Genomic DNA, 20,958 nt, shown 5'->3' with positions numbered 1-20,958 from the left:
AGCATGGGGTGCTTATATAGGCCTCACCATTGTGTTCCTTGCAAAAATCACCCAAAATAGACCCAAATTTCGTCCAATTTGGAGTTCTAGAGCCCAAGATATCTCAAGTTGAAGTTGGACTGTCCGAGCCCTCCAAATGGAATCTTTCGGTACAAGAAATGTAACTTCTAATAATTCTGTTAAGGTCCCTGCAATCTGAAATTTCGCTTCACTTTGTCCCCAGCCGATCGTCATAATTACAAATAAACCCCTATAGACCATTTTCGTGTTTCGTTGAAACGGCCATAACTTCTTCGTTCAACTCGGAATCATGTGCCGTTTAAACCGTGCGAAGCTGACTCGATGGGCTGCGATCAAGCCATTAACACCTTTAAACACCTTAAAAACATTTCCTTAGCATCATCTCTTCCATTTTCACAAGAATTCACCTAAAACTCGAAACGCAAAGAAAGCACGAGTAACTCTCCAATATGGTAAAATGTATGTTTTATGCCCTAAGATTTCACACATAAATGTGCTCATCACTTAGCAATTATTTATTTCACTTTTCATTTTCGTCGCTTCGATCGGTTGCAGAGAGAGAGAGAGAGAGAGAGATGGAGGGAAGAGAGAATGATGGAGGAAGTGAGGGGTGAACAGAGAGAGAGGTGGTGGTACCTGCATATCCGTTCTAAAGCGGCGGTGGTGGTGGTGGTAAAAGAAGATGATGATTTGGGGAAGATGAGGGTATTTTGGTCTTTTCAAATTTTAACAAATAGGTCAGGGTAATTAGGTCTTTTCAAATTTTAGAAAAGATAGAAGAAAGGGTAGTTTGGTCATTTTATAGCATTTAATACCTGTGTGGACTTAAATGGCATTTGGGGTGTAAAGCAGGGGTGGTACGTGGAATATTGAGGGGTGGTACGTGGAATATTGAGCTGCTTAGGGGGGTACGAGGAATATTGGGTGCATTCTAGGGGGGTACGTGTACTTTACCCTTCATAAAATGATACAAACTCAGTTCCAGGCTACTCTCCAAATATTGAGAAGTGATAATGGAACCGAGTATATTGAATCCCAATTTCAAAACTATTTGGTTGATCATGGCATTATTCACCAAACTAGTTGTGTTAATACCCCTGCCCAGAATAGTGTGGCAGAAAGAAAAAATCGCCACTTGTTGGAAATGGCCAGGGCTTTGATGTTTGCGAGGAATGTTCCATCTCAATATTTGGGGGAATGCGGTTCTCACTGCAGCCTATCTCATCAATAGGTTACCTTCTCGGGTTCTTAATTCCCATACCTCCTCTCATATTTTATTGGGCCATTCCTCCTTTATTGTGCCTCCCAAAGTATTTGGGTGTATGTGTTATGCTAGAGATACCAGATCTCCAGGCAAACTTGAGCCTCGGGGCCTTCGTTGTATTTTCTTGGGTTATTCTCCAACCCAGAAAGGTTATAAGTGTTACCATCCCCCTTCCCGCCGTACCTTGGTTAGTATGGATGTTGTTTTCCATGAGACCCTTTCTTATTATTCTTCACCACCTCTTCAGGGGGAGAGTTCTAGTGAAGATGTGTCTTTTTAGATTCTTCCACTGGAGGTTCCTCTGGATGCTGCCCAGCCTCCTTTGACCGCTGCCCAGCCTCCTTTGGATGCTGCCCATCCTACTTTAATTAATGCCCAACCTCCTCTGGCTGTTCCTCCCTCACCTAATGGGAATCCTTTACAGGGGGAAACCATAGAAAATAGTGTTGTTAATGTTCCTATTCAGGGGGAGCTGACTCCAGTCCAGAGAACTATTGGTGAATTTCAGAAGAGAATTGACAACTCCAACATACTCACCTACACAAGGGGCATGGCCAACAGAGGGCAGCTGCAATCCACTTTAGCACCAATACCCATCCAATTGCCGGCTCCAGATCTAGATCCTCCATCTACTGGTAATCCCTCTTCTTCCGACCTACCTATTGCTCATCGCAAAGGTACTAGGACTTGCACTTTACATCCCATATCTCGTGTTGTTTCTTATAGTTCTCTTTCTCCTTCTTTTCGTGCTTTTCTATCTTCCCTTTCTTCTGTTTCGAGTCCTAAAAATTGGCAGGAAGCATTTACAGATGGAAAGTGGAAGGCAGCAATGTTGGAAGAAATGAGAGCACTACATAAAAATAATACATGGGAGCTTGTGACTCTTCCTCCAGGGAAAAAACCAGTTGGATGTAAATGGGTCTTTGTGGTCAAACAGAAGGCTGATGGTTCTGTGGATCGATATAAGGCACGTCTGGTTGCAAAGAGGTTCACTCAAACTTATGGAGTTGACTATCAGGAGACCTTTGCACCAGTGGCAAAGCTCAACACTGTCAGGGTGCTATTATCTTGTGCTGTAAATCTTGGGTGGTCCTCCATGGGGAGCTTGAGGAGGAGGTATATATGGACATTCCACCAGGCTTCTCTGATGACTGGACAAAGGGCAGGGTCTGTAGATTGAAGTGTGCACTTTATGGGTTGAAACAGTCACCTAGGGTCTGGTTTGGCAGATTTCACAAGGCTATGATTTCAGCAGGTTATAAGCAGAGTAATGCTGATCACACTTTGTTTATCAGACGAGTTGGTGACAAGGCAACTCTTCTCATAGTCTATGTGGATGATATTGTGGTCACTGGTAATGATGGTGATGCTATCAGGGATTTGAAGCTCCTCCTTGGCCGTGAGTTTGAGGTCAAAGATCTTGGCATTCTAAAATATTTTATAGGGATAGAAGTTGCTCGATTTTCAAAGGGCATCTTTCTTTCTCAAAGAAAATATGTCCTTGATCTATTGACTGAGACAGGGCTGTTAGGTTGTCATCCTTCAGATACTCCTATGCAAGGATTTAAGTATCGGTATCGGGTATCGTATCGGTCGGGCGATTTTAAGAGACGTATTGTATCATATCGGAGATACGTATCGATCGGTGCAGAAACGCATGAAAATGATCAAAATACACATGGAAATACACTTTTGACAATAAAAACAATATAAACAAGCAATTTGTGTCATATATCATGCATATATACTAAGAATTGTGAATAATCAATAACCAGACAAGTGCGGCACTTTGAAATTGCTATAAAAGATTAAAAGATGAAATTTCTTACATGTAGAGTCACTCTATTGCCATGAAGAATGTCGGGGTGGAACAAAGTCATGTCTGTAAGGGTCTTCAACAATAGGAGTGACTAGGATGATGTTGTGTACTGACCGAACATAAGTACAATACTGAGCCTAGCCGAAATACTGATGGTAGTGACTCTCCCACTCATAGTAGAATCGTGTGTACTGCTCTGGAGTGGCTAATGTCGTGAAAGCACTAGGTTGTGCTTGTGCTTGTGTCTCTCCGTATCCATAACTTCCATACCCTACAGAAGCCCTATGTCCATATCCTGAAGAAGAACCGGATGCATAATGCCCATGGCCTGATGAAGCACCAGCATAATCAAAACTAATGCTAAGTGACTCCATGCCACTCATAACCACATCACTATCATATGGATTGTGGGAGCGCTTGGCAGACTTGCCCTTCTGCGGCTTCCGCGAGTAAGTCTTATGGCTAGCAGGCTCAGGACCATGATCCATATCTTGGGTAGTATGTGTGTATCCTGACTCACATGTGAACTGAACCCCAGCATGATGTTGTGAAGCCTCATGGCCACCACCACTACCATCATCATCATCATTATCATCAGTAGTAGCAGCAACAGAACCACCACCACCACCATCACCATCACCATCATCATCATCATCACCATCGTCGTCTTTATCCTCATCATCAACATCTTGTTGAGTTCCTCCATACAGATGACCTGACCTCGTCCTCCTAACTAAACCTTCTTCAGAGCTACTGGCATCCTCTTCAACATTAGGATAAGGATCTTGTGATGGTAGTTGTGTTGCATCCTCATCCATCTGTTGAATGATGCTCTCTATCACTGGATCAGGTTTGGTTGTCTGGCGATCCTCACTTAATTGATCCATCACCAATACCTTATCGGTATCCTCTATCCATGCTCTAACTGGATCTTCATCATTAAGTCGGTGGTTGATGTCGATTGGGTTGACATCTACATCATCTCCTTCTCTTTCCAGCTCTAAATATTTAAGCTTTAGCTTCATGTTGTAATGGACATACACTAGCTTCTCCAACTTAGAATAACTGAGACGATTCCAGGGTTTGGTGTGTATCAACCCGAATATACTCCAATTACATTCGCAACCACTAGAGGATGCCGTCAGGGATAACACTCGAATTGCAATTCGGGTTAAGTGTGGAGCACTAGTACCCCCATAATTGAGCCACCAATCAGCTGCACAATAATAAATGAAATATTAAAAGACAAAACCTTAAAACAAATTTTAAATGACATAATAAATTAGGTAAACCTAACTTACCTGGGCGTTGTGTGCTCCTAGCATGGATAGCCATTCTATTAGCAAAACCACGAGTGGCCTCCTGAAAATACTTAGCGTAGAGAGGTATTAAAAATTAAAATATTAGTTCCACCAATCACCCTATTCTTGGTTTCAATCATTTATACAACTAATTTAGCTCTAACCTCATCCATGGCAAGTGTGGCCTTGGCTACATCTGGCTCCATTCTGTTCACAACATTCCTTAGGGCACGCAATAGATTTGGTCTACACCCTATATCATTGGTGTATTGGATATCCAGATTCAAATAATATGCTGCACATGGTTTGTAATGGATGGTTAGAAAGCTAGAAATTCTAATAATAAAAAAATAAATAGTAACTTAGTAAGTGTTTAAAATGAAACCAAAGTCATCTACTTATAAGATTACCTACCCAATGAACATCTTGAACCAACATCTTTTCCCATCGATCGGATATAATCTTCAAATACTTCTTATTTGATGTTGGGTTATTGTCATGTATTTTTCTCTTCACTACTCCCATGGCCTCTTCCATCTTACCCATGGTCTGCTCTTTATCCTCATCAACCTCTCGAAGCAGATAAAAGAGTGGCATCATAACATTATAAAGTCGGCCCATCGTAGCCCAAAACTTTGAGGAGGTGATAAGATCTTGAACAAATCTCCCAATTTCAGACCTTGCATTATTGCTAGTCAACCACTCAGTAGAGGTGAACAGCTGTAGTAGCCCATGCTTTCGGGAAATGAGGCTATCAATTGCAATGTAATTTGTTACAAATCTTGTTGTTGTAGGCCTCACTAAATCCCCTTGTGTGTAACTCCTCATCAATGCCAAAACCCAACTATGGTTATAAATAAAGTTGGTGATTTTCCTTGCATTATTGACCAACTGTTGGACCTTGGGCAATTCTCATATGTCCTTGAACAATAAATCTATGCAATGAGCCGCACATGCTGTCCAAAATAGATGTTGCCTCTTTAACATAAGCAACTGACCAGCCTTCTTGAAATTTGTTGCATTGTCAGTTACTACTTGGACAACATTTTCTTCTCCTATGTCCTCCACAACTTCATCCATTAACTTATACAAGTAATTGGCATCTTTGATTTCACTAGATGCATTGACCGACTTATGGAAGATCGTCCTTCCATCACAGTAGATAAGAAAATTGATGATGGATAATCTTGTTGGTCCACTCCATCCATCACACATGATGGTCACTCCATATAGTGGTCACTTCTCCTTGAACCTCTCCACATACTCATGCACCTCTTGGACAATATCATCCAAGTAAGACCCAGCAATCTCATAAGGTGTGGGTGGCTTAACATTTTTCCCATACCGATGAATCTCCTTTACCATGGCCTTGAAGTGAGGATCTTTGACCTTATGTGGTGGAATCATAGAATTGTGGAACCATCTGGAGTTTGCTCTGCCTATCCTTTTACTAAGTGTTTTGGGTTGAAAGCTTTCTTCAATCCTCTGTTGGCCAACATCCCATGGTCTGTAGACATTAGGATCCATGTCTCTGATATCTGGGCTCTTCTTTCTCTTACCCTTACCACTCTTTGTAAACCGGTCAAACATCCCCTTCACATTGGTTGCTCTACTAAGGCCTACAAGCTCCTTACCCTTACCTACAAATGGGCGACAAGAGGAGCCAACACCAATATCTACAAGGCCCTGGCTGGGTCAAGCTGATTGACTTCTGATCAATTGCTCAGCTCTCCATTGTTGCTCTCTTGCTTCATGTCTTGATTGTTTCAGCGCCCATGCCAACTCTGGGTCCTCCTCTGCTTCCATATCCGATCCTTCATAAGCTTCAAAATCTTCCATCAAATTTTCCACTAATGCATCCTCATCCTCATGTGCTTGCTTGGATTTTTTTTTGGAATCTCTAAGGTGTTTTTGCATTGCCCTGCTTTACTCTACAGGGCACTTTGTACACTTGGCAACATTTCCATATCCTCCTGCCATGTGCTCTTTTTGCTGAGTTACCCCACTTCAAGATGTTGAGTGTCACAGAAGTTGCACTGTGTATGCAATCTATTATTGTTTATCTTGCTACAATAAGATCACCCAATGTCTTGTTGTCGCGGCATCGTCCTAAATACCAAACAAAAATAGATAACTATATAAGATATATATTAAACAATATTCAAATCAACACATCAATATTTTATACAAGTACATGTCTATATGATGCATGTCATGCATTACATCATTTTCATGTATTTACTACTTAGCAAAGTTGCCCTAAACAATATTTAAACATTTTTATATTTTCTACAATTAGTTACACATTATTTAATTTTTCAAATAATGAAAAAAAATGACATAATAATCTAATATACTACATTAGCATACAAATAATATGAATCTAACTCTTCTCTTCTATTTCAGCCAATTATGCATTTTATCAAACTATAATGAAAGAGTATAGATGAAAAAATCATGATTTTTGACATTTTTTTAAGTATTTTATAAATTCAGAAAATACCCAAAAAATATAAAAAAAAATACAGATTTTAGGGTAAATGTATAATCTTCTTGGAATGTCATAGATCTATACATAATGTAGTACATATATTATATACATTAGCATTTGTTTTAAATTTTAGAAGAAAATTAAAAAAAAAAATCATTTTAAAGAAACAATTTTCGGGTTTGGGTAAAAAATGCAAAGAAACATGGATTTTGAACTCAAATCTTTGTAAATGTATACAAAGAATGCAATTTCTAAGTTAGTTTAACATATTCCCTTTGAATCATAGCAAAAAACATATAAAAAATAAAAAATTTAAACAAAAGAAGAAAAAAAACTTACCTTTCCCTTCAAGAACACCTTTTGATTTCAAATGTGGGCTGTTAGATGCAGCAAATGATGAGATTTCACCTCCTTTAGGGTCGTTTTTGGCAAAGGAATGAAAGCCCTCAACAAATCTTTGGCAAGAACGAAGTTTAGATATGTTTTTTGATGGGTTTCTCAAAGCTGGAACCTGTTTTTTTCCGCCAGCCTGCTCCTGCTCGAGTTTTCTGTTGTGAGAAGACTTGGGCCATGTGGGTTTTAAGTGGACGATACGTATTGAGTCGTATCGATATGTATCGGTCGATACATATCAATACGACTCGATACGTCTCGCTATTTTAAAAATAATAAAATAATGTTTAAAAAAAGTATCATTTGTATCGATACGTATCGACTGTATCGGTACGTATCGGTTGATACGTCTCGATACATTCGAGACATTTACATTTTAAAAAAGAAAAGATACGTCTCAACCTGTATCGTATCAACCACGACCGATACCGAGACGTATCGGCCGAGACGATACGATACGCTCCGATACTTTAATCCTTGCTCCTATGGAAGCTACTACAAAACTTAGGGAGAAAGAGGGTGAGCCTGTTGACAAAGGTAGTTATCAGCGGTTAGTGGGCAAACTAATCTACCTTTCTCACACACGACCTGACATAGCAGTTGCTGTAAGTTTGGTGAGCCAGTTCATGCATGATCCCTATTCGTCTCACATGGATGCGGTCCGTCGTATTTTGAGGTATTTGAAGTCTGCTCTAGGAAAGGGAATCCTTCTATCTCCTACTGGTCACCATAAGATTGAAGCCTATACTGATGCCGATTGAGCTGGTTCTCTTGACAGGAAATCTATCTCTGGCTACTGTTCCTTTGTGGGTGGGAACCTTGTCACATGGCATAGTAAAAAGTAGAATGTTGTGGCAAGGTCCAGTGCTGAAGCCGAGTTTCATGCGATGACACAAAGAATTTGTGAACTTCTGTGGCTTAGAGGATTATTGCAGGATATCGGTGTTGCTGTCCATCTTCCTATGATGCTTTATTGTGACAATAAAGCCGCCATTAGCATTGCTCATAACCCTGTCCAGCATGATCGTACTAAACACGTGGAGGTTGACCGACATTTCATCAAGGAGAAGCTTGAAGCCGGCCTCATTTGTGTTCCCTTTGTGAAGTCTACTGATCAACTGGTTGATGTGTTTACTAAGGGACTGAGTAGCAAGTTGTTTCATCCTATCTTAGTCAAGTTGGGCATGCATGATATATATTCTCCAACTTGAGGGGGAGTGTTAGATATATGGGCCAGAATACCGCCACGGTATTCTGGAATTTTTCCCTTTGTTATTTTGTTTGTTTCTTATATGTGGTTTAGTCCCACATTGCTCATGTACTTATGTTTATTGTTTCATTATGATTATAAATACAGATGTGCTTGGGATGAATTAATCATCCAAGCCTTTCCCTAATTTTAAATCTCTCTACAATATGGCTTTCATGTTGCATATAAGCATAATTATATAAAATTATCATTGCTATACTACATATAGTCATATACTGTACGTGTAGGAGATGCCTAGGCTTCCCTTCAATGCCTTGGGTTGCCTAGTTACCGTGATAACTATGCGGTGTTTATTTAAGCATAAGTACATGTCACCAAAAAAAAAGAAAACCCCCACCCAAAGTGGTAGTTTGTTTTCATACCCTAATTTTCTCTCGTATATCATAAGCATATTATATTGTCAACCTAATTGAAATATTGAGATAATGTAAGTTATTAATCCTAATGTTCTTGCATTTTCATGAGAAAATAGAGGCTAATGCGGTTAACCTAGAGCTATGGGTCTAACAATGGGTTTCAAGAATGATGCTTAAATCTTGCAAAACTCCGACAAATTTTTATGGTATGATGTTAATCTCATGGAAAGTATTCGAAATTTATTCTAATCTAGAAAAAAAATTTGAACCGAGGTGATAATTTTAAAGACTTACCTACTTGCTTAAAGTTACAACCCAAATGTGTGCAAAGATCCTTGAATCTCCTCCCAATCTTGTAGTGGGAGCTTAGAGGTTTGAATCTCCCAAGATTTGTAAGTTCTTGAACAAATTTGGGGCATTCTTCCAATTTTGGCTTATTTCCCTAATTTCAACCATTTTGACTCTTTCCCGATTTTTAGTCATTTCGACTAGAAAGTTGGTATTTTATATGAACGAATATATCACTTCAGTAAAAAGTTGGTATTTTATATGATTGAATATAACACTTCGGTTATTGCAATGAAATTTTGTATTCTTTATATTTCCAATGCAATTTCATTTTAAGGTCCAGGGAAACTGAAATATTCACAGAATTTCGATGATTTTGAATCAAAATTCAAACGTTAGTTGCTCAGGAGTGAGCATGATTAGTACTGGCAAGGTGTTTACAGAGCGTTCTTTTGGCCTCTGGCAGTTGTCTCTCTGCTTCTTCATCTTCTTTCAGCTTCAAGGACCTCTGGATTTCTGACCCACTTTAATGCACATTTTTTATATGCTTCAAATTCTATAATTTTTGTTGCCTATCAAAACAAAATTCTTGTATCCTATTAGTCAATGACTAGGTCTGAAATAGAAGAATTCTATATTTGCAAAGTTCTATGTTAAGTTCTGAAGATTATTACTGATTTGGAGAATGACAGCATTACAATTCCATATTCTTTGTGGCAGTCATGAGCATCGAGCTTATAAATGTTGACTTGCACAAGTCCAACTATGAGGGCCCAGTAGAAGAGCTCTGTGTTGGACCAGCAAGAAAGGGGGGGGTGAATTGGGTAATGAGAAATAAAAAAACTAATTGAAAACTTTTACCCAATTGATGAAAACGAAGGGTGTAAATGAAATCGCAAGACAAGAAAGGGAAGGAGAGGTAGGATAGGACAATACGACTTAGGTACCAAGAGATACTCAAACTCTTTGACTTTCCACTATCTTCATTACTTTCCAATGGTAGAGATCAAACCTTCTCATAATTGCTTTCCAATGGTAGCAATTAAACCTCCCCGATTGCTTTTCCTTGGTAGCAATCAAACATTTATAAATCACTCTTGTGATTACCCTTTGGAGACACCATCTCCCAAAACACATCCAATGATGAGATTACAACACTAGGCTTAAAGCCATACATATAAGATTGAGTACAACTGAAAATTCGATTCTCAAAAGTAACTAAAACCCAAAACTAGATATGCCAATTAAGTGCTTAAAGTCTTATGAAGCTCCCCCCCAATTCCCTTTTTTATAGAGGTGAACAAAACTACCAAAAGTATGGCTGTTGGAGCTTCCAACAACTCTTTTTTCAGCAGAGCCGGTGACTGCCCGGTAGGGCCAGTCGACCCCCTTGTAGGATATAGCTGTTGTAAAATTACCGATGGAGAGTTTGGGAAGAAGTAAAGGCCCAGTCGACCAGCTGGTCTTTCAAATTTCTGTTTTGGCCAGACAATCTCTTCGATGTACCATGTTAGATATACCAATGTAAGGTCATGATTTCCCTTTTGGTCATGGTAGAGTCACCAATTCTAATGATAAAACCTTTGGTCAAAGTTGGGTGACTGAAGACTAAATCCATGGTATCTAATTGCTATGAGAATCAATACGAACTTAGGAATTACATAATTACATGTTAAATACTATTTGTAAGTCTTATGTCGATGTAGAACAACCTTGATGTTGTCCATTTCCATCTCTTGCTTCCAAGGCACTTGATCTGCATGAAGTGCTTCAAAAATTCATGTCAACTGTCGTTTGAGCTTGCCCTTGTCCTTAAGATCTTCCAGGGAAGCTTGCTTGTCTACTTCTTCCAATTGCTTGGGCTTGCTTCTTACGAATCCTTGATGCTTGTAGAGGGTACAAATTAGCACATAAGCTCTTTCATCGTACACACAAGTTAGTAATCACCTAAAAACAGTATACTAAATGTAATGTCTCAACACTCAGGGCTGCAGAGACTTTAGGCTACAGAATGCTGAACACATTAAATAGAAGAATAGATAAAGCAAGTTGCATGAAAGCTATATGTTTAATTATATTATACTAAAAGGTAGTTAAAACAAAAGTTGTTTACATAGTGGCTATATCAGTGACTTTCGTACATATGTTCAGGGCAACAATATCAAGGATGGAGGGGAAAAAACAATATCAAGGATGGACTGTCCTTGCAACATAGAGTAGAATCGGAACCAGAATTTCATGGTTGTGTTAGATAGCAACATCCAATTTAGCTAAAAGGCCCAATGAAAAAGGATGTCATTTCTATGATATTATCTTAGAATGTACCTGTGACAGAATCCATGAGCCAAGATCCTGAATCAGGGACCATGTCGGCCTTGTTCCATAGCAGAACAACACAGGCAATGTTGAGAAGATCCGGTACAATATCTAAAATGGAAATTGGTCTTCGTACATCGTGTTATGCAAATAATTAGGATGGACATGTTTACCTATTTGGTTTCTTGGGGAGTGTCACATGTGGCCATTGTTGACATCATTAGCACATTTTTTATGGTGGGAAAATATAAACGGTTCCAAGATCCTGACATTTTTTCAACATGGCAAAATGTTGCAATCATATTTTGTAAGTGTCAGCTAGCTCAGCTGGTTGTAGGGGAGCTATGACTTCCAGCTATTTTGAAGTATCTTTGTCCAATTCTTAAAGTAGCTTTGTCCACCGACAGCTCTTTCAAAGGTCTAATTTGTTTTGTAGTCATTTTTGAATAGCTGATACTTTGGCAGTTGACCTACATACCATAGGATCATGTAGCAAAAGGGTTTCTTATTGACAAGAAATGGCAATTTTCCATTGCAGGTCTTTTACTGACGTACCTTGGCTTGTATCTAATGAATGGAAATGGTCAACCTGCGCTTCTCTACCTTGTACCATGTACATTAGGTAATGGAATGTGTGTGTGTGTGTGTGTTTCCACCCCTTTTTCTGGGAAATGCTTACATATTAAGGTCTGCTTATGTGGAGAGGCGCACCTACTGACTATGGTTCTGAGTTTGTTATTCAGGGACTGTTGTGGCACTAGGGTTGTGGAGGGGTGAGCTGAAACACCTGTGGAACTATGGGAATTCACCATCTATTGAATCTTCTGGAGCAGTTTGAAGCAGGTCAGTTGTTTTGTTTTTTAAACAAGACAAGGGACAGCCCCTTTGGATCTGATGAAGCTACCAATGTACAAGAGAATGCATTAGCAGATGCTACTTCCTTCCTTTCGAGGTCAACTCTGTTTGAGAAATGGAATGCACATCGATAAAACGAATGAAGAATTCTGAGTGGTCCAGGTGAGCAATTAGTTAGCATGTATTATGGTTACATTTTTTTCTCTAAGCAAGGCATCGGTTTTGCCACTCTCACCTTGATATTATTGTAATATTTAGAGGTTATTCTGGTGAAATGATTTCTTAACTGTAAGAATCTTTGTCAATATTTATTGGAATTCTGTGAAGAACAATTGCAATAAAACCTGCTGTCTTCTGGCAGAACTTGTTAACTCTCTCTCTCTCACGTCAAGTTGAAGCAATTTTGAGCTTGTGATTCTGTTGTGAATGCCGGGGACCTCTTTGGCAAAAGAACTGAACAGAAAAGGATGGTCTAAGAGATCCAACAGAACAAAAAAGGATGGTCCAAGAGATTCATTATAAAAACAATCATATGTAACATTTTTCAAATTATGGATTCATTATGTTCTTTCTTTTGTAGAAGTCACAACGGCTTACTTAATTGCCATAATCTGCAAGTGGGAATACATGGGTGAGTCAATGTGATAGTCATGCAGTGCACAGTGATCGAAAATTTTAAAGGAAAAATCAGTGTTTTGGGCAACAAGAAGAAATTAATGACCGGGGCTGGGTTACACCAACAGTTTCACCCAGGTCTGCCGAACAGATCCATCCAGAAAACAGTTGTTTTTGAGATGGTAGAAAGTGCACTAAGTCTGGAATGAAAGAGATATCACAAATTCCTGCAAGTTAAAATTGAACCAGAAAACAGGGGATTGACAGATGGAGTATGATTAAGAAAAAATCAAACCAGAGAGGGATATATCAACCAAACTGACATAGATGTCTCCAACGAGAAGCAACCAGCAAGTTCAACTACAATCGAAGGAGAAGGGGGAGTGGGGGAGGAATAGATACATATTGACATCTCCATGCTAAACAAAATTTGATTCGTACTTATAATCACAATGTCAGACGACTGAAAAAAGTTGATACTAAACTGAACTGAAGAATCGCATAACTCTATATACTTCCTATGATGATTCAAACACTGGAACTAGAACCCAACTTCAACTTCAAATTACATTCTGTTTACAAAAATACCTCAATTATTTACTAATTTATCATCCTATCCCTATTGGAACCGTTGACCAAATTTGGATTTGATTTTCCTTAGCCTAGGCTACTAAACCGGATCTTTTTTGTCTGGCCTGGGTAATGCTACTGCGTCAATTCTACCTTTATTAATGAACTTGATTCTGTTGAGTTAAGCTTCGAAAGCTTCGAACCCAAATATACCCTTGTAGTCCTTGACTCTGAGGTGACACAACTTGGAGAAGATGATAGTTGCAACCTCATCCTCTTTAGGTGTAGGTAGAACAACCTTGTCTGTTTTGCTGGAGAATTTTTTTTCCCATTGTGGCATATCTGTCAAAGCATGAGGCAACATCAAATATGTTTTTCTCTTTGTTTCACTTTTATAATATTACATGCACCATAGAAGAGAATACCAGTTTTATGTTGCCATGGTCGCCCTAAGAAAATATCATAATTTGTTATGGTATTAATTAAGCAAGATACTTGACAATTAAGTAGCCAAAACTGTAGATGAACTCGAACAAGAGCATTGGCATCTTCTCTAACAGTAGATCCAAAACCTCTCATGTGAACCTCCTTGTAGAGTTTCCTGCAGTGGAGTCTAAGTTCATTTACTAGGTCGGCTGATATATGGTTGGCTTCTACCCCAATATCCACAACTATATGGACAGCAGTTGTTTTGTTATTGCAGAGTGAAATTCTCTTCTAGCATTCGGCTTCATCCTTGCTGTTTTTATCTTCTGCCTTTGTATCCACTATGATTACAGAATAATTCTTATGTGGACACTTCTGCAAAAGTGATTTTTCTCAACACAGTTGCAACAACATTCCTATGATGATTCAAGCACTGGAAACAGTCCCCACACCTCAAATTAGTTTTAGTTTACAAAAGCACCCCAATTATTTACTAAAATTCCCATTCTCTTCCTACTGGAATTGGTGACCAAATTTGGACTTGCTTCTCCTTGCCCTAGGCTTCCAAACTAGGTCTTGTTTGTCTAGCCAGGTTTATGCTACTACATTAAGGTCCCAAAGAAGGGGAAGTGGCTCAAATTCAAAGACATTATATAATGGACTGAGTTTCCCTCCACCCACAGTGAATGGGATCGCATTCACCGAATTGGAGGGTGCTTTTGGAACATACTAAAACCCTAGGATGGTGGGTGAACCGTCTTCTATGGGTGGAGGAAAACTTTACCTTTATAAAATTACCATTCATTTTTTGTTACCTTGTCCCTTTGTTTGTTTGTTTACATATTGATTTTTCCACTATTTTCTTTCCCCTACTTTATTTTACTTCTAAATGTTTTAAATAGAAAGAATTGGAGCCTTAATATCCGAATTAACCTTCCATATGGCAGAAATAATATGTTCATTAAAGTGACCTATCTAGGCAAGTTCATGCCCCCTGCCCCCCCCCCCCCCCCATGTTTCATGCATTCCTACTTCACTTAAGAGGACATTATTATTAATAAAAAAGACGTACTCAGTATACGAGACTACTGCCACTGTGGGTCTGGAGAGGATCATAATATACGCAGCTTTAACCTTGCTTCACAAAGAAGCTGTTTCCTAGCTCGAACCCATGACCACTAAGCCACAATGGAGCAAACTTGCTGTTTTGATCCAAGGTCCGTCCTCTTAAGGGCACATTATTAATACTTTGGAGAAATCCACCGTCATGCAACATCACCACTTGCCTTGTGAACTGGTCAAATGTGGTGGTTTCGTTTATTTGAGTGGCTCATCCATATATGGGGTTTCTCCTTTTTCTCTTTTTCCAACCATCCAACTGTTCTCAGGTATAGATACACAGGTATCATGGTATGTGGTGGTTTCATAGTCCCATCTTACAAGGATCTCGGATCAGATTGGGTACTGTCAATCCTAATACGGTAGGTAGTCAACTGGCCCATAACTTGTCCGACTTGGTCTAAATCTGGGCAAAGATACACCTATTTCAAGCAAGTTATAAAGTGGAATCAGTGAGTCAACTAGGATTGGGCCTGCCGATATCAAGTGAACTAAGCCAATATGGTCGATCCAATCCTGATCTCAAAATCTGTGTCTGCTTATGCCTTTCACCTACTTATATCTCTCATACATTAAAACCTATACAATGAATAAAGGGAAAGAGAATGTCACCCGGTGTGACTATTATCATATACGACTCCAAATCTGCCTCACAATGGGCCTACCTCAGTCACAGACCCAATTTCTGCTTGCAGTTATAATTTAGAAATGGCTCTAGTGCTTCTTCTGGAATTTCTTGTCTTGATTGATGGCTCTTCTCTTTCTATCTTTCCTGTGATTAGGTTTACATCATGAATGTTAGACTGTTAGAGGCGGCTAGCTAGTAGGGTAAAACATGGAGCTTCTTGCTACAAGAAAAAGTTACCTTCCACGTTCTATCAAAATCTTTTGGTACTTGTGGATACTACAAGATTCATGTTAATATATAGAATGATCTGAAACATTAATGCCTTGGATGCTTCAAAGTAGGAATGATCTATCTAGGGTCTAAACTCATTTTTTCATTAATCTATTTGTTAAGTATGAAGAAACTTCCAATCATTCCATAAAGGATAGATAAATTACTGCTTTCATAGTGTTCCATAGTTTCTATACTCCACAGTATTTAACCCAAAAAACAAACACTGAACAATGCCCTAGACAAGGACCCTGGACCTTCACAAGTAAGATGAAGCATGCAATGGTTCCCACCTTTACATACAGGATTGCAGTGTTGTGTTGAATCTTGGTAGAATAAACTGCTTAGGCAACGCATGGTAACTCAAATCATCAATTGAGTACTGAACCAAGAACGTATAAGAGCCAACATCCTTACTACGAAGACTTCCAAACACAAATATTGATGGAATGCTGGTTACATTGTTCCGTTAAGTTTATGCATGGCACTGGTGAATGGGGCAAATAACTCAAACTAATCATTCAATCATGAACTTGAAACAGGTATAATATAGTTTCCAAGACAATTTAATCAGAACAAAATTCCCTAAAAAATTGTCAAAAACTTGTGTCCTACAAAATGTAGCATTTAGTTTGCATGCACAAGCACAGGACAGAAGCAAAATTTCCGATCACTCATCCTCCTGGCTGCGCAACCTAGCCAGTTTGTTGGTAACAACAATGTCCAATTGGGAAGCACGCTCAACAATTTCTTTCCTCTTCTTTGTGGAAACATCATGTGCAATTTCTGCACAGTAGGTCCTGCAGAGACATCTTGAAAATTAAGCATTTTGACAGATACGCCCATAGTCACCATCAACATTCAGTATGCTCCAAGATGATAAATGCAACAAAAAGGTAAATTGTACCTGTTGTGCATCATCAACACTTCCAATTCTTTGATGTTATGCACCACAAATTTCTTAAAGCCATTGGGAAGGTAATGACGGGTCTTCTTGTCTGAGCCATACCCAATGTTGGGCATCAAAGTGCAACCCTTAAACTTCCTCCTCACTCGAGAATCAATACCTTTGGGCCTACGCCAGTTTGTCTGTCATGATACATGCAGTGCATAGAAGAATTAGTCATGTGCATACAATGCATACAAGAACTATTATATGTGACATCGTTTTTCCATTTCACTAGCACTATTATATGATCAGTTCTAATTACTGTTTTATGAAACGAAAACGAAGAGAAAAGCAATCCAAATAAAGGAAAAGGAAGAACAAAGACAACATGATGCAAAACACCACAGATGCAATCAAAGAAAAGAGCTTTTGGATCAATTTGTGCACGAGTTTAATGTGAAAACTAATCAATGCACTAACACAAGGAAACAGAATTCAAGATTAGATGATTGCCCCCCCCCCCCCCAAAAAAGGCCAAGCACAAATGCATCCATACTCCCTTTAAAGTAATAATCTATGTTGTTGGTATGCTTTTCAGTTCAAAACAAAACTGTTCATATCTTCTAAGTGGGACCACTACATAAGCATCCAGGAATTGTCCAGCAAAATTGTGTGAACACATGAAACTAAGAAATGGAGTTGCAAACTGTAAATCACATGGTTCAGTCATATCAAAATGGTTTAATAGGCTTTGAATTCCCTCACCTTGCGTGAGAAGGTTTCCTTTTATTGTTATGCTTCTTATTTATGTTGACTCGCAATAGGATTGTACTTTCCTGTTCAAATTAGGAATGTGATTTAGTTTTTATGAATAACTTGTAAAGAGCCAAGGCTCACAGACAATTTGATGAACAAAAGTTTGTTTCTCTCCAATGGAATGTTGTGCAATTCAGTAGAGGGTGGGAGGTCCTTGGAGGACAGTGAGATTCTGATCCTTGTTCTTGAAGGGAAGCCATAGTTATTTGTTCTATCTCTGTTTTTCTCTTTCCTCCTGTAATAAGGCTATCCTACTATAAGTAAGATAGCTGGAATCTAGACTTCTACATGTCTGATTCGTGTTTTGATTTCAAAAAATCTTCATGGTATTTCAAATGCCATTCTGTTATGAGTTTCTGAATCTGCTGCGTGAATGATCCTCGATTCTTGCTATTTTGAAGGCTGCTCTATATCTGATATTTACTGCTCTATTTATTCTGATATTATTTACATATACTGAGTTTCTGTTGGGCATATTAAATCTGCAATCAGATCCATCATACTAAGCCTAGTTTGAGTTGTTTTGACTTATCCTAATTCCACTTGGAAGTGTCTACATCAGCAGATCTGTCCATTGGATCTGGCTGAAATTTTCAGCTTTGACTTTACCCCTTAGATCTGGCTGAAATTTTCAGCATTGACTCTACCTGTTAAAAGAGGCACTCGACCAGCTTTCTAAGCTTGATCTGATTCTCTGATCCTGAGTAATTAAGTTTTTTCCTGTTCTTGAATTCCAATTTCACATTTGAATATTCTTCAATTACTTTTAATCCGAGTGTTAGATCATTACCATCTTTTGAAGGACATCTATATTATTTATTCATGAATAATTGCAGAGTTTGACCTTCATCTGAGAAGGCTGACTTTTGTTGACTTTCTGTTTTGGGTAACTTGGGTATCCTATCTAAGGGCTGTTTAGCCCAAACGTAGGGTTCATCCTACCCACCCCCACCATGATTACTTAAAATTTGGGCAATCATGAATTTCAACATCCAGTGGATAGTAAGAACATGATGAACACAAGATGTCAAGAAATTGCCCACTGCTGACAACTCAACTCACTATTCCTTAACCATTGACCTCAGAGAGAGAGAGAGACTTGTCCAATTTATTAGGAATTTGATTACACGAATTTAGAGGTTTACCATTCCTCCTTGAACCAATTCTAGAACTAAACAAGTTAACTCCAGAGAAGTGAATTTTGAGTGCTCCATGCTTCAGGAGAAACATATTACTCCAGTACAGATTTAGAAATTAAAGGGCAAATGATATGAGACTGAAGGGGACATTTTGCCCAGTTAGTCTCAAATACAGCTTGAAAGATGCAACTCCTCTAAGAAACAATTCTTTCAGGGTGCTGCAGAAAGGAAATGAAGCAAAATATACCTTTACACAGATCTTCCGGTCACTCTGTGGCCTCTTGAACTTCTTGACACGCTTTTTTACGATCTTCTTGGTGAGCAGAGGAACAGCCATGGCTTCTGCAAAAACAAAAAACAAAATCAATAAATAAACATGTACTACAAACTGAAATAATATAAAAAATAAGGGAAAGGGAAATGCATGACACCGTCTTACAGATTCCTTTACACGCCCCCACAAACAATTGGGTCCCACACTTTCTCCTCCATTAAAAACCCACCCCTATTTGAATATTCGAAATCTGCCACCCATTCTCCCCAAATTGCAAACGGGTGTCAGGGGAAAGCCTCTCCCAAAAAATTATAATGATAAGGGAATAGGAACCATACAAAGGTGGATTCCTTTACACGTCCCCTCACAAACAACTGGACCCCATAATCTCTCCTCTATTTAAAAACCCCCCATTTGACAGTCAAAATCCTCTCCTCGCATTTTCCCCAAATTGCATACGGGCACTAATAAGAATGAAAGCATAAGGACAAACTAGGAGAAAGTTTTCCTTCACTGTGGGTGAAGGAAAAGTACACCCATCTAAGATCAAATTACTTTGCCCCTAACTGTACAGAGTTGATAATGCCCTCCCCACAGTTCCCGATACCCATCCAAAAACATCAAGACCCATTCACCATGGGTGAAGGGTAACTACCGACAAACTATATGTGATCATTCCTTCATTAACATCAAAATCTTCTGTATAAAAATGGGAGTGTCTGAATGATACCTCTATAAGTGTATTTAGAACTTGACATCTTCTATTAATTGCCCCTAGTTTTATTCTCAAATTAAAAATATTTGGAAAAAAAATTGACATCATTATGTCATTTATCAAAAGATATCATTGTCATGCACATTTTTTGAATATGCATGTGAAATGACACTATTTCTCTCACTACAAAAAGTTGTGTTATACCAAAAGAACAAAAAAAAAAAAAACTTACAAATTATTTGACACCTTTACTGGTGTCAATAAGAAAATCCCTAAAAATATATACTATGCTGCCTTGTACTCTTGTAGCCGTGTAATCATATTCAGTTTCCACACAGCAGACGGTTCAGAAACAAGAAAACCTATCAAATATTTTCTGAAATCAAACTAAAACTCAAATTTTCAGACATTACATGTGTGGATAATCAATGAGCTTCTCTCCCCTATTCTTTACAATTCACCTGATGAGTGCCAAAAGACAGTAATAATAACATTGAAACTCCTAACAGCGGGAAATGTTTATAAATCTTCATCATCAAAACAATCAAAATGATAAATTCAAAACAGTTTGAAGAAGACATTCGACATGACTCAGCGTCTACGTTATAAGAACCAAACAAAGCACAAACCATTGAAGTAGACAACAATCAACAAAGCAAATTTAAAGCCCGAAAAAACCATCAAAATCGTCGATGAAAAAGCTCATCAATGAACAAAAAGGAGATTTTGAAACAGCTAGAATCGGAGTGCGTCAGGAGAGGAAGATGAGATATAAGATGCAGAAGGACTTACAGTATTAGGGTTTCCGCCAAAACTTCCAAAGCTTCGTGCCACCAACACTGCGAAGTGTGAAGAGTAATAAACCCTAATCTACTAACCGTATAAAAATTGAGATGGTTTCCCAATTTTACCTCATCGTCTTACTGCTATTTACATACCCTATCCCTCTATCCTATCCCTATGGATCCAAAAAGGGTTGCGTCTATTAGCCCAATTCTTGCACCTGATAACCAAACATTTAGTTTTGGGAGATTGTTTTTTGGGCCGCAGCGCAGGATGCGCCCAGGCACATGGGCCTACCACTCAGGGGGCAGGGTGGTCATTGCTCCCACCCCATGTGTCT

At 38.8% G+C, this 20,958-nt stretch overlaps 2 protein-coding genes across 3 annotated transcripts in view; one reads left to right on the top strand and one right to left on the bottom strand.

Annotated features, from left to right (window-relative positions):
• Window positions 1-12,737, top strand: part of LOC122667901 (signal peptide peptidase-like 2) — a 57,950-nt gene extending 45,213 nt beyond the window's left edge. The window contains exons 13-14 of the mRNA XM_043864377.1: window positions 12,058-12,141; window positions 12,263-12,737. Coding sequence (XP_043720312.1) covers window positions 12,058-12,141; window positions 12,263-12,357 — 179 coding nt within the window. The 3' untranslated portion in view covers window positions 12,358-12,737. The remainder of the gene's footprint in view (window positions 1-12,057; window positions 12,142-12,262) is intronic.
• A 3,793-nt stretch (window positions 12,738-16,530) lies between these two features.
• LOC122667902 (60S ribosomal protein L32-1-like) lies at window positions 16,531-20,709 on the bottom strand. Of its 2 annotated transcripts, none has more exons than XM_043864379.1 (4): window positions 20,628-20,709; window positions 19,094-19,188; window positions 16,910-17,091; window positions 16,531-16,802 (listed from the first exon to the last, which is right to left on the bottom strand). In XM_043864379.1, exons 2-4 carry the CDS (start codon window positions 19,181-19,183, stop codon window positions 16,673-16,675), a joined length of 402 nt encoding a protein of 133 aa, XP_043720314.1. In that variant the 5' UTR covers window positions 19,184-19,188; window positions 20,628-20,709; the 3' UTR covers window positions 16,531-16,672. The 2 variants fall into 2 exon arrangements, with proteins under 2 accessions (XP_043720314.1, XP_043720313.1); XM_043864378.1 differs by having other exon boundaries at window positions 19,094-19,191; window positions 20,630-20,674.
• Between the last annotated feature and the right edge of the window lie 249 nt (window positions 20,710-20,958).

Source organism: Telopea speciosissima, chromosome 7 (genome assembly GCF_018873765.1).
Source record: "Telopea speciosissima isolate NSW1024214 ecotype Mountain lineage chromosome 7, Tspe_v1, whole genome shotgun sequence".
NCBI classification, from domain to species: Eukaryota; Viridiplantae; Streptophyta; class Magnoliopsida; order Proteales; family Proteaceae; genus Telopea; species Telopea speciosissima.
This window is presented reverse-complemented; position numbering and strand designations above follow the sequence as displayed.

Coding starts and splice junctions, on each gene's coding strand:
- LOC122667902 (XM_043864379.1), bottom strand. CDS start 19,183: ATGGCTGTTCCTCTGCTCACCAAGAAGATCGTAAAAAAGCGTGTCAAG. Junction 17,092..19,093: donor ACCGGAAGATCTGTGTAAAG/GTATATTTTGCT, acceptor GTATCATGACAG/ACAAACTGGCGTAGGCCCAA. Junction 16,803..16,909: donor GTGTTGATGATGCACAACAG/GTACAATTTACC, acceptor ATGTCTCTGCAG/GACCTACTGTGCAGAAATTG.